We start from the raw sequence: 12,528 nt of genomic DNA, 5'->3' as shown, positions 1-12,528 counted from the left end.
TTGTACTAAGTTATGTGAAATGGAGAGAACACTGAAAAAGATCCCCATGACTTGTGTTTAATGGGAGCAAGTGATATGGTTCAAAATGGCATCATTGTACCTGGATGATAATACTACTGTACTACTCATTTTCACAGAGAGGCTGATATCGTCTTCATCACAAACTGTTGTCTTTCTTAATTCAGGTTGAAAATAGAGGGAGGTAGACAGACGGACAGGAAATAGAACGCAGCAAAATACCTCTGTCAGTAGATGAAGTTGGGTAGAATGAGAAGACTCCAAATAGGAGAGGTGATGACTCCCATCACACAATCAATTGAGGATTTGGCTGTATTCATCTGAAAGGAAGATCAGTGGGGTAGTGTGATAGAATAATTTGAATGTTTAAAGATTATGACTAAATGATTCCACCCTTAAAACTGTAGGATTGTGTGGAATGTATTAGAATCATAAGTTTGCACTGTGTGAAATGTGTTATTGTGCAGTTATGCCAGCAGGGTGCGACATGGAACCAATGAACAGGAAATAGGTTTTGAAACCAGAGGTTTCCACCCAGGGAGGGGAAGAGCGAGGCTTACAACATATTGTAAAACGGAATAACCATGTATGTATGTGTGTGTGAGTATATATAGAATGGCTTTGCACGATTGGGGCAGAGCGCTCTCTGAATAAAGACCTGATAATTGTAAACTGGGAGACTGTTTATTAGAGATTTACAACCTCTGGGATACAGATTGAGTAATATAAGAGTTCAGTTTGAAACATTGAGATAGAAATTCTCGTGACATAGTGTCACTATCAATCTGAGATATGAGTTATCTATCCTTCTACAACTCACCGCTACATGATAAACAGTCATGCACATCCATCTTCAATGAAACCGTTTAGCAACTTTTAGCAAACACCCCTGTTACTGTTTATGAGATGACAAAGGTAATGATTTCTTTGTGCTTATGGAAAGTTTGTTGCTTTTGAAAGATCACCTCAACGTACAATAGTAGTAGAAAGACGCAGTCGTTCACAGGTTATTGCGTTTAAACAGGCAGACATGCAGTAGTGGTTGACTAACTCTTCTTCAGTAACTAACAGACCCACTGGATTCCTTGACCCTTACAAATATCATGTTCATTTGTACATTTCCCCCAACTGACAACCACAGGCAACCTAACCTAACTGTTTTGTAGTACTCCAGAGCCAAGCTATAGCTGGTCAGACTGGTACTCTGACACCTCGGAGAAGGTTTCTGACAGGCTGAGAGGCGGGTCGCGGTCATCGGTGCAGACGATCTCGAAGTGGTAGTGTCTGAACTCAATGGCAAAGGTGGCGAGGAAGCCCAGGAAGAACATGACCAGCGCCCACTGCGCCCGCGCCGCATGCATGTGAAGACGTTGCGCCATCAGGGCAAAGTCTGAACCGGGGGGGTTAAGGGTTAAACACTTTACAAAACGTACTTTCAAAATGCGTAATTCCTAGCTTCCTTCTTCGTGGTAAACACTGATCTACGATGACTGAATAAGTGACAAAGGTTTCCACCACTACAGCTGTATCCAGCCCACATACCGTAAGTCGCTTTGTTTAAGAGCGTCTGTAAAGTGACATGAGTGAGTCCCTGGTGCAAGCCAGAGGAAGGATACAGAGCAGCATGCAGGCGGTGACGGCCCCTGACAGCAGGAAGCGAGGGATGCCTGCCCTCCGGCCCTCGTTCCTCAGGTTGACCTTCAGAGTGATGACAGATTGCACCCAGCAGAACAACGTCCCCAGGCCAAACGTCATGGACGTCCCAATGTTGTGGAGCTCCTCGTCATTTGACAGCTGGACCAGACACATTACAGACAGACAACAGACATTGCTCTTATCTGTTTCATTTCATTACTGTGACCCAGCTACACCCTCTGACAAACATCTGATTATCGCTGCAAACCAAGTTGAGGTTTTTGTAGATTTTATCAGGGGTTCCCAAACATTTTGGGGCTAGGGATTGTGTCAGACTAGTGACTCCTACGAAGTAGGCCAGGGACAGTCTAGGGCAGGTGCGCCAACCCTAATTTAGCGCACCTGATAAACTGAATCAGGTTAGTTACAACTGGGGTTGGAGTGAAAACATACAGGAGGGTAGCTCTCCAGGAACAGGGTTGGAGTGAAAACATACAGGAGGGTAGCTGTCCAGGAACAGGGTTGGAGTGAAAACATACAGGAGGGTAGCTCTCCAGGAACAGGGTTGGAGAGCCCTGGTCTAGGGGTTAGGGCAGCGTTTCCCAAACTCAGTCCTGGGGACCCCAAGGGGTGCACATTTAGGTTTTTGCCCTAGTACTACACAGCTGATTCAAATAGTCAAAGCTTGATGATTAGTTGATTATTTGAATAAGCTGTGTAGTGCTAGGGCAAAAAACAAAATGTGCACCCCTTGGGGGGGGACCGAGTTTGAGAAACGCTGGGTTAGGGACTAGGGGAAGTGTCTAGGGGCTGAAGGTTTTTTTTCCTGGACGGAGCCAGTGACTCCTACCTGGAAGTTTCCCACCAAGGTCATGCCGAAGCAGGCCAGGGACAGGGCCACCAGACTGCCAATATTGAGCCAGGGTTTGTGGACCCGGGGCTTCAGCTGCAGGTATCTGAGGACACCAATGATGAAACCTGAAAGGAGAAGACCCATAAGGGATCTCTCTCTGGTCTGGTAGTCTCTTTATAATACACTGCTCAAAAAAATAAAGGGAACACTAAAATAACACATCCTAGATCTGAATGAATGAAATAATCTTATTAAATACTTTTTTCTTTACATAGTTGAATGTGCTGACAACAAAATCACACAAAAATTATCAATGGAAATCAAATTTATCAACCCATGGAGGTCTGGATTTGGAGTCACCCTCAAAATTAAAGTGGAAAACCACACTACAGGCTGATCCAACTTTGATGTAATGTCCTTAAAACAAGTCAAAATGAGGCTCAGTAGTGTGTGTGGCCTCCACGTGCCTGTATGACCTCCCTACGACGCCTGGGCATGCTCCTGATGAGGTGGCGGATGGTCTCCTGAGGGATCTCCTCCCAGACCTGGACTAAAGCATCCGCCAACTCCTGGACAGTCTGTGGTGCAACATGGCGTTGGTGGATGGAGCGAGACATGATGTCCCAGATGTGCTCAATTGGATTCAGGTCTGGGGAACGGGCGGGCCAGTCCATAGCATCAATGCCTTCCTCTTGCAGGAACTGCTGACACACTCCAGCCACATGAGGTCTAGCATTGTCTTGCATTAGGAGGAACCCAGGGCCAACCGCACCAGCATATGGTCTCACAAGGGGTCTGAGGATCTCATCTCGGTACCTAATGGCAGTCAGGCTACCTCTGGCGAGCACATGGAGGGCTGTGCGGCCCCCCCAAAAATGCCACCCCACACCATGACTGACCCACCGTCAAACCGGTCATGCTGGAGGATGTTGCAGGCAGCAGAACGTTCTCCACGGCGTCTCCAGACTCTGTCACGTCTGTCACATGCTCAGTGTGAACCTGCTTTCATCTGTGAAGAGCACAGGGCGCCAGTGGCGAAGTTGTTGCCCTCCTACGGCCTCCTACGGCCTCCTCCACGTCTCCTGATGTACTGGCCTGTCTCCTGGTAGCGCCTCCATGCTCTGGACACTACGCTGACAGACACAGCAAACCTTCTTGCCACAGCTCGCATTGATGTGCCATCCTGGATGAGCTGCACTACCTGAGCCACTTGTGTGGGTTGTAGACTCCGTCTCATGCTACCACTAGAGTGAAAGCACCGCCAGCATTCAAAAGTGACCAAAACATCAGCCAGGAAGCATAGGAACTGAGAAGTGGTCTGTGGTCACCACCTGCAGAACCACTCCTTTATTGGGGGTGTCTTGCTAATTGCCTATAATTTCCACCTGTTGTCTATTCCATTTGCGCAACAGCATGTGAAATGTATTGTCAATCAGTGTTGCTTCCTAAGTGGACAGTTTGATTTCACAGAAGTGTGTTTGACTTGGAGTTACATTGGGTTGTTTAAGTGTTCCCTTTATTTTTTGGAGCAGTGTAATAATAAATAATATGCCATTTAGCAGACGCTTTTATCCAAAGCGACTTACAGTCATGCATGCATACATTTTTGTGTATGGGTGGTCCCGGGGATCGAACCCACTACCTTGGCGTTACAAGCGCCGTGCTTTACCAGCTGAGCTACAGAGGACCACATGTCATTCCTGGTCCTGGGGACCCACAGGGTGTGCAGGCCTTTGTTTCAGCTCAATACTAACACCATCAATAACTGTTTGTAATGAGCACTACATGTTCTGCCACTGGAACTGCTGACTGTAAATCCATCCAAATCAATAGACAGTACTTCCCCATTTTATAATATGCTCCTGTTGTTTCTATTCTTGTCTCTATCCTGCATCTCATATCCTGCCATTATTATGGTACAATGTCCAATGTTGACCATGTTTTCATGTACATGTAAACTTTGTATAACAAATGATAGGAGAACATGCATCAGGCTTACCTACGAAGGCAGCCAGGTTCATAACCTGGCTAAATACACAGCTGGCTGGGGGAGCATTGCCTGCAATGCTGAAAGAGAGAGAGAGAGAGACAATTGTATTGACAGGAAGCACAAATCCTAGGTAAAGATCAGTAACCAATTAGGTTGGTACTCATAGGCTGTGTACCTTATATATGGAGGGGATTTAGTTCCAGATCGCCTGTGAAAAATTACATGTAATATTTAGAAATGGTGCATGGTCATAATAACTGGAATAACATATTTCTACTTTTTCATTTATAATCCACCTTACTTGTATTCTGAACTCAGGGGTGTTATCTTCTCATCTTCAACAGCTATAAAATACCTATAACCAAAGTCATTTAAGTTAAAGTCACACACACACACACACAGCTGTAAAGCCAAATGGTGTGTGAGATAGCTAAAAGTATCTGGAAAAAATCTGACAAAATAAGAAACTTACACAACCCAGAGTCCAGCGGCTGTGAAGAGAGAGTACATGATAGGGAGAAACGTCCAGGGACTGCACTTCCTCATGGTGTCTCCTGTAAACAAAGACCATTTCAAACATCTCCACTGTCTGGCAATGGTGAGACAGGAAATGGAAAGAGGTAGAACTGTTTTAGAAACAACTGAGGCAGAACATGTAGAACCTGTCCTGAGATGTTTGAGGTAATTACTGTATTATCGGCATATTCAACAGTGTTTAAGAAATATATTACCTTCAACAGTGTTATCTTGTGATCAAGCCATCAAAGTTTTGTGATTATTGGTGTCGTAAAAATGTTAGCTAACGGGTTATCAATTAGCATGTTTGACATTTCAGTGGAAATACTACTATTATCAGCTTTTTGATAAGCGGTTTAACAAAAAAAATAAGTCCGTATTATCGGCATACGGTCCCCAGTTATCGGCCACCTTACTATTTTGTTCAATTACAAGATATATCCATTTAATTTTGTTGAAAAAAGAGAGAGAGAAAAAAAAAAAAGAGACAACCTCGTATCCGAAATGTTTACTAGATAGTTGACTAGTTGGTTAGCCTTCCGGTAAAAAATTATGACTTGCCTGTCAACTTTTCATTGCGTAGCCCGGTGTGCCCTCCTGTGGACTCTTAAGAAATGGTTCTTCACCAACATATTCAGTGTTGTAACCAAATAATGTCTCATCGTTTGTTTTACAGATTAATCTTATGTTTTGAGAAAGTAGATAACAGTTGAATACTCAAATATGAGTATTAATAATTTACATCAAATAAAACTTTAATTTCAGTTATGTGTATTGACATAAACAATGAAAACACTGTTGGAGTTTGTGTTGCAGAGATGCACTTGGAAAGTAAAGGAAGAAATACACAAGATGGGTTGAATAAATATATTATATTTTAGACATTTATTTTTTTGTACAAATAAATAATTTCATATGAACACAAACAAAACAAACAATTACATCTCGACCTCCATCCCTATATTGTCACAAAAATCACAATAAAAATCCAGCTCCACTGCTACCTCTGGATCCCACTGCACACACCTGCAGTGGAACCAGTGCTGGCAGAAGTCACAGCACACCCATGGCACCTCGGATCTACACTCCTGAGGGAAGCTTGCAGGCGGATCATGCTCCCCGCAGCGAGCACAACAGGTGGTGTCTTCTATTATTTAAAAAAATTGTAAAAAAAATTATTAATATGGTTTTGCAAAATGTAGAAGTTCTTCAACAACAATAGTAATTGATACAACTGAGAGAGAGAGAAAAACAGATTATGAAGTACCTGAGAGTGGTGCCATGGGTGGCGTGACTGGTGGAGCTTTTCTCTTCCTTTTCTGTGCTGCAGTTTGAGAAAAAGTAGTGTTAGACAGAGCATGTTGCATGAAAACCCTTTTCAACTTTTTTACATCAATACCTCTGGAGGAAGCTGCAGAAGTTTTGGAGGAGGTGGAGATGACTTGAGGGCTGGTGCTATGGACTGTAGAAATGTAAAGAGAGATTTTTTTTTTTTTTACATTGCTGTTTTATAAAACAGATAACAGTAATTTTTTCATAATTTAACATGTGTTTACCTGTGGAGGTGGCGGTATTCAAATTGCAGGGGGCAGGGACACCAGACGAGGCTGCTATGGTGGTGTGACCAGGGGAGACGGAGGAGGCAGTTGGTCCAGAGGAGGCCGTGTTGGTGGTGACAAACAGGGTGGGTGGTGTGCATCGTGGTGGTGGTGGACAAAACCACCGACGATGGCTTGGAGGAGCTGGTGTTTGTAATGGTGGGGTTGAGGGGCCGACGACGGTGTGGCCAGGAGAGTAGGCACGTGGCCTTCTTCTGCAGCTGGGGACTCCGGCGGCTCCTACAGGTGTTGCACACTGGGAGGCACTGGTATTGGTGATGCAGCTGTCAGGAGTGGTTCCAGCAGGTGGTCCAGCAGAGGCGATGGCGTCAATGGTCTCATCCATGGCAGCCCTCTCCTGTGCCCTCTGTGTTCTGAGGGCTGCCCAACGCTCTTTCTCCTCTGCCTCGGCCCTCTCCTTCTCACCCCTCTCCTGCCACTGGTGCGTGTATTCCTCACCGGTGAGGCATGTGGCGACTACAGGGAGTCTTCTGTATTGGTCCAGACGATACTTCAGGACAGTAAGGATGTGCCCCAGGTCCTTCGCTATCAGCCCCCCCCTCTATTAGGGGGTGCTCTTCTAGAGCTAGGGCTGGGACTGGAGCAGGGGCTGGGACTGGAGCAGGGGCTGAGGGTCCTCCTGTGGTCACTGGGGTGGAGGTGCTGATGGACAGCACAGTGCTGCTGGTTCCAGGAGAGTTGGTGGTGGGACCCGGTAGGGACCGAGACGGCATTAAATGGGACCCTTCAATGGCTGAAGGGTCAAAAGGGAAGAGGCCACACTTCTTAAACCCTTCCACCACATAGCGCATGTCCTTGCATCGCTGGTACGGGTAGCGGAATACTCTGGCAAATTCTGATTTGTTTACAATGTAGGAGTGGTCAAAATGGCTAAGGTCTCCAGCTACCTTGGAGAACTCAGTCTTTAAAGGGCCAAAGTATGCCATGTCCAGCTGCTGCAGGACATGGGTGCAGTGTGGTGGAAGACAAAGAATTATAACCCCTTCCCTTAGTGCCGCCGCGAGCACCTCCGGGTCCATGTGGCTCTTGTGCCCATCGAAGAGGAGAAGGAGAGGGCGCTCCTTCACTGCATGCTTAATGAAGTGCTGAAACCACTTCCTGAACAGGTCCCCGTCAATGTAGCCACTGTTTGACCGTCCATACAAGGCTTGGAGGGGGGGGGGGGGGCTCCCAGTGTGTAGTGGCCACCGGGGAAACACTTGGGGTAGATGATAAATGGGGGATGTCCTCCCCAGCTGCGTTGAAGCATGCCAGCACTGTGATGTGCTCCTTGGTCCCCGGAGCCTGCTGGTACACGTGTTTTTGCGCCCCGGGGAGCCAGCACTTTGTGCCTGCTCTGGACGCTACGAAACCCAGACTCATCGCAGTTATTGATTTGTCTGGGTTTCTCCCTCAACCCACTCTCCTCCAAGTGCTTCTCATAAGAAGTGAAGAAGGTGTCCATCGTCGGATGTGTGGCACACTCAGCTCTCCCCCTGTCCAGGGTGTCCGGCCTCCTCATGCTCAGGTTCTTGTGCCTCCTCCTGAACATTTCCCACCACCTCTTCCCCAGTGGTGGGATTGTTTCCCCTGGGTGCCGAAACCTACAATAAAATAGAATATATAATTGTCCATCCAGGATGAAAATGTTTGTTTTGGCATCACCTTACACATCCACATTTACATCACTCACATTGTGAACAGTCAGTCCACCAATCTACATACATAAACACATAAAACACCAAATACCTGCGTATTTTGTCGGCGTATTTCATCAGCCTCTGTCTGGTGAAGGGGAACCCATGGCTGGCGCAGTAGATACAGTACTGCACCAGAGAATTTTCATCCTCTGGTGCAAGCAATGTGGGTGGTCCACTGCAACAACCATGGGTCACCCGGCCGCTCAGCCTGTCCACCAGGGTCTGCCGAGGTACACCATGCACCTTGGTAGATAAGAAAACAAAACTGTTACTAGCAGATAAAATTCACATACACATGGTAATCTCCTAAAAACAAAAGATGCCTAACCTTGGCAGCCTGGCAGATAGCCTTCCCTGCCCCGCAGTCCTCCATGGCATGGAACATGTCCACCTCACTCCACTGCTTCCTCTTGACTTTCTCCATGCTGTGGTGTTAATACATGTAGCTAAATAACTTTGCATACTATACACATTTTAGAAAGATAACTCAATCTGAATATGTATAAACATTTACATTTCAAAGCTAAGGCATTGAAAGGTGATGAAAGTTTTCACAATAACTGAAAGTGTACCCACGTTTTTTGTTTGATGTTATCTGTAATGAAAATTAGTGTCCCAATTAGTTTAATATTGATGCATACATTGTAACATTTGACTAAATACTGCCTCTATGTAGCTGTTGTAAGATGAAACATAGCCAACCGTGATAGGTGAAAAAAAGTTCATGGTTCAAAGTTCCAAATACATTTTTGCAGATTGTGTAAAACGCCTCCGTTAGAGGACTCCAATTTTGATACGGTAACGCTTGACAACATTCCGCTGTTTTCATGATATGTATTATCTAATGCTTACAATTTCTTTCCTTTTTGCTTACTTAGCAGTTCTATCAACATTTAGCAACTAAGCTAGCAACATTAGAAAATCCGTTAGCTATATTTCAGAGGTAAAAGGTCAGGCAGTCGAATTTTACAATATGCAGCGTGTTCCACAACATGTGTACATATATACATTTTTTGAAAACTCTCAAAGCCTAACTTAACTTACATAAATTGCACTGAAAATCGGTGGTCAGCTAGCTAGAAGGGTGTCATTAGTCGCAAAACATACCGTTATTTTCCAGTCCATTTCAATGTTGAGCTCGAGGTGATTTAGTCCAACTGCTAGAGAATGTCCGAAATTAGGGGGAAAATTAGCTAACTCAAAATAGAAGTACAGGGATGCTGTTCTGTTCAGGTGCCACACTTACGAATGATAAGACCAAGCCAAAGTCAGATCCGCGGGTTAATCTACAAAAGAAAAACACAATATTATGTTACCTGTTTTTACAATTTGAGACTGCAGTCACCTCTTCCGGATTAAGCTTCCATTGAAGAGGACTGTACGGCTAGGGCTAGTAGCCTGCTAGCTGCTACAACCATTAGTTCACATAAGGCTGTAGTAAATAATTGCACTTATAATAGCCTTGAATTAACTGACATGTAAACAGACAGGTGCATGTATCTAGAGGCAGAATAATTTCAGCACTGGATTGCTCTGAAAAGCCCATCGGGCCAATGTCGTTGCACAGCGGTTGATTTCAGCACCACTGCTACTGGACAGCTCCCGTGTCTACTAAACTGGGGAATGGAAATTGCCAAGGATGACAAATAAAACACTATTTATTACAGCCACTCAGTACAACAACAACAACAACAACAACAATCACTCAATGACTCAGTCAATTTGCACGTGCATCAGATTGTGCCAAGAAAATGTATAATTGTGTGATGACTGCAGAGATAGATGGTGAATGTTTTTGCCTCGTGCATAGCCTTGAATAAAAACGATGTAGCTAACATGTAGGCCTACATTTTACATTATATCACGGGCAGGTTGGGTATTTAACACCTACCCTGTCAATATGTTGTTATGTAATTTCTGCCTTGATACTTTCACAACAGCGACAGCTTGACATGTAGGTCACTGATAACAGCTCGATTTCCCAAACAGTGTTTTCTTTTATTGTTCCCCACAACCTATAAAATGGAGGATACCTTCCCTTCCCTAACTGGCTTCCCCAATCCCAATTTACCCCTATCTCCGTCTCTGTTCAATCGTCAGACACAAAAATGAAATACCTCGTTGCCAGCCAGCGCCTGTTGGATTTAGATTCCGTATTCTTCTCATTTCATAATTGACTGAAACACGCCGTTTTTGTTATTAGTCGAAGTCACAAATGGTCATATAAACATGTGCCTGAGAGCACTGAATCCGGAGATAGTGAAATGGAGTATGCAGTCGCGAACATTCACTGTGGCCATGGGCGAACCTCTCATTGAAGATTTAGGCGAGCGAGCGGCAAGCTCATATGGCAAGTCTTCTCCGGTAGGAAAGAGCCTTCTCCCGTAGGAAAGAGCAATAGCAGTAAGCCTCGTTTCCAGCATGTACGTTTCCAGCATGTAAGCTGTCCTATCCTACACTATAACCTATGTGACATGATAGTAGGCCATCTGTAGATGCTCTGCTGTGGAAACTTCACAGTTGTCTCAGAGGTACAGTGCATTCGGAAAGTGTTCAGATCCCTTCACTTTTTCCAAATTTTGTTTCGTTACAGCCTTATTCAAAAATTAATTAAATAGTTTTTTCCCCTCATCAATCTACCCAGGATACCCCATAATGACAAAGCAAAAACAGTTTTTTAGACATTTTCGCAAATGTATTACAAATAAAAACGGAAATATTACATTTACATAAGTATTCAGACCCTTTACTCAGTACTTTGTTGAAGCATCTTTGAGTCTTCTTGGGTATACTACAAGCTTGGCACACCTGTATTTGGGGAGTTTCTCCCATTCTTCTCTGCAGATCCTCTCAAGCTCTGTCAGGTTGGATGGGGAGCGTCGCTCCACAGCTATTTTCAAGTCTCTCCAGAGATGTTCGATCGGGTTCAAGTCCGGGCTCTGGCTGGGCCACTCAAGGATATTCAGAGACTTGTCTGAAGCCAATCATGCTTTGTCTTGGCTGTGTGCTTAGGGTCGTTGTCCTGTTGGAAGGTGAACCTTCGCCCCAGTCTGAGGTCCTGAGCGCTCTGGAGCAGTTTTTCATCAAGGATCTCTCTGTACTTTGCTCCATTCATCTTTCCCTCGATCCTGACTAGTCTCCCAGTCCCTGCCACTGAAAAACATCCCCACAGCATTATGCTTCATCGTAGGGATACTATTGGCCAGGTGATGAGTGGTGCCTGGATTCCTCCAGACGTGACACTTGGCATTCAGGCCAAAGAGGTCAATCTTGGTTTCATCAGACCAGAGAATCTTGTTTCACATGGTCTGAGAGTCCATTAGGTGCCTTTTGGCAAACACCAAGCGGGCTGTCATGTGCCTTTTACTGAGGAGTGGCTTCCGTCTGGCCACTCTACCATAAAGTCCTGATTGGTGGAGTGCTGCAGAGATGGTTGTCCTTCTGGAAGGTTCTCCCATCTCCACAGAGGAACTCTGGAGCTCTGTCAGAGTGACCATCGGGTTCTTGGTCACCTCCCTGACCAAGGCCCTTCTCTCCAGGTTGCTCAGTTTGGCCGGGCGGCCAGCTCTAGGAAGAGTCTTGGTGGTTCCAAACCTCTTCCATTTAAGAATGATGGAGGCCACTGTGTTCTTGGGGACCTTCAATGCTTCAGACATTTTTTGGTACCCTTCCCCAGATCTGTGCCTCGACCAATCAGGCCGATGTGAGTAAGACATTTGAATGTGTTAACCCTTGCAAGGCTGCCGCCCCAGATGGCATTCCTAGCCACGTCCTCAGAGCATGCGCAGACCAGCTGGCTGGTGTGTTTACGGACATATTCAATCTCTCCCTATCCCAGTCTGCTGTCCCCACATGCTTCAAGATGGCCACCATTGTTCCTGTACCCAAGAAAGCAAAAGTAACTGAACTAAATTACTATCGCCCCGTAGCACTCACCTCTGTCATCATGAAGTGCTTTGAGAGACTAGTCAAGGATCATATCACCTCCACCTTACCTGTCACCCTAGATCCACTTCAATTTGCTTACCGCCCCAATAGGTCCACAGACGATGCAATCACCATCACACTGCACACTGCCCTATCCCATCTGGGCAAGAGGAATACCTATGTAAGAATGCTGTTCATTGACTATAGCTCAGCATTCAACACCATAGTATCCTCCAAGCTCATCATTAAGCTTGAGGCCCTGGGTCTATACTATCTATTGCATCTTAGCCT

At 45.4% G+C, this 12,528-nt stretch overlaps 2 protein-coding genes across 4 annotated transcripts; both read right to left on the bottom strand.

Moving 5' to 3' along the window:
* Positions 1 to 685: 685 nt before the first annotated feature.
* On the bottom strand, positions 686 to 10,861 carry tmem150c (transmembrane protein 150C). Of its 3 annotated transcripts, XM_084169952.1 has the most exons (9): positions 10,428 to 10,861; positions 9,557 to 9,596; positions 4,969 to 5,050; positions 4,798 to 4,851; positions 4,672 to 4,704; positions 4,506 to 4,573; positions 2,504 to 2,631; positions 1,635 to 1,812; positions 686 to 1,408 (listed from the first exon to the last, which is right to left on the bottom strand). In XM_084169952.1, the coding sequence occupies exons 3-9, from the start codon at positions 5,040 to 5,042 to the stop codon at positions 1,200 to 1,202; spliced, it is 744 nt and encodes a 247-aa protein (XP_084026078.1). In that variant the 5' UTR covers positions 5,043 to 5,050; positions 9,557 to 9,596; positions 10,428 to 10,861; the 3' UTR covers positions 686 to 1,199. The 3 variants fall into 3 exon arrangements, with proteins under 3 accessions (XP_084026078.1, XP_084026077.1, XP_084026076.1); XM_084169951.1 differs by lacking the exons at positions 9,557 to 9,596; positions 10,428 to 10,861 and adding an exon at positions 5,228 to 5,529 and having other exon boundaries at positions 689 to 1,408; XM_084169950.1 differs by lacking the exons at positions 9,557 to 9,596; positions 10,428 to 10,861 and adding an exon at positions 5,228 to 5,311 and having other exon boundaries at positions 689 to 1,408; positions 4,969 to 5,085.
* On the bottom strand, positions 5,128 to 7,119 carry LOC311135826 (uncharacterized protein; the record flags this gene model as incomplete). Its single annotated transcript, XM_084169861.1, has 5 exons — positions 6,569 to 7,119; positions 6,412 to 6,474; positions 6,280 to 6,336; positions 6,039 to 6,159; positions 5,128 to 5,137 (listed from the first exon to the last, which is right to left on the bottom strand). Exons 1-5 carry the CDS (start codon positions 6,954 to 6,956, stop codon positions 5,128 to 5,130), a joined length of 639 nt encoding a protein of 212 aa, XP_084025987.1. The 5' UTR covers positions 6,957 to 7,119.
* Positions 10,862 to 12,528: the final 1,667 nt, after the last annotated feature.

This window comes from Coregonus lavaretus (assembly GCF_964263955.1).
Source record: "Coregonus lavaretus genome assembly, chromosome: 10".
NCBI classification, from domain to species: Eukaryota; Metazoa; Chordata; class Actinopteri; order Salmoniformes; family Salmonidae; genus Coregonus; species Coregonus lavaretus.
This window is presented reverse-complemented; position numbering and strand designations above follow the sequence as displayed.

Bases quoted from the DNA above. Each gene is read 5' to 3' on its own strand.
- tmem150c (XM_084169952.1), bottom strand. From the start codon at position 5,042: ATGAGGAAGTGCAGTCCCTGGACGTTTCTCCCTATCATGTACTCTCTC. The intron at 4,574-4,671 runs GTACACAGCCTA...TCTCTCTTTCAG, and splicing joins AAATCCCCTCCATATATAAG to CATTGCAGGCAATGCTCCCC. The intron at 1,409-1,634 runs GTATCCTTCCTC...CCCCCGGTTCAG, and splicing joins CACCGCCTGCATGCTGCTCT to ACTTTGCCCTGATGGCGCAA.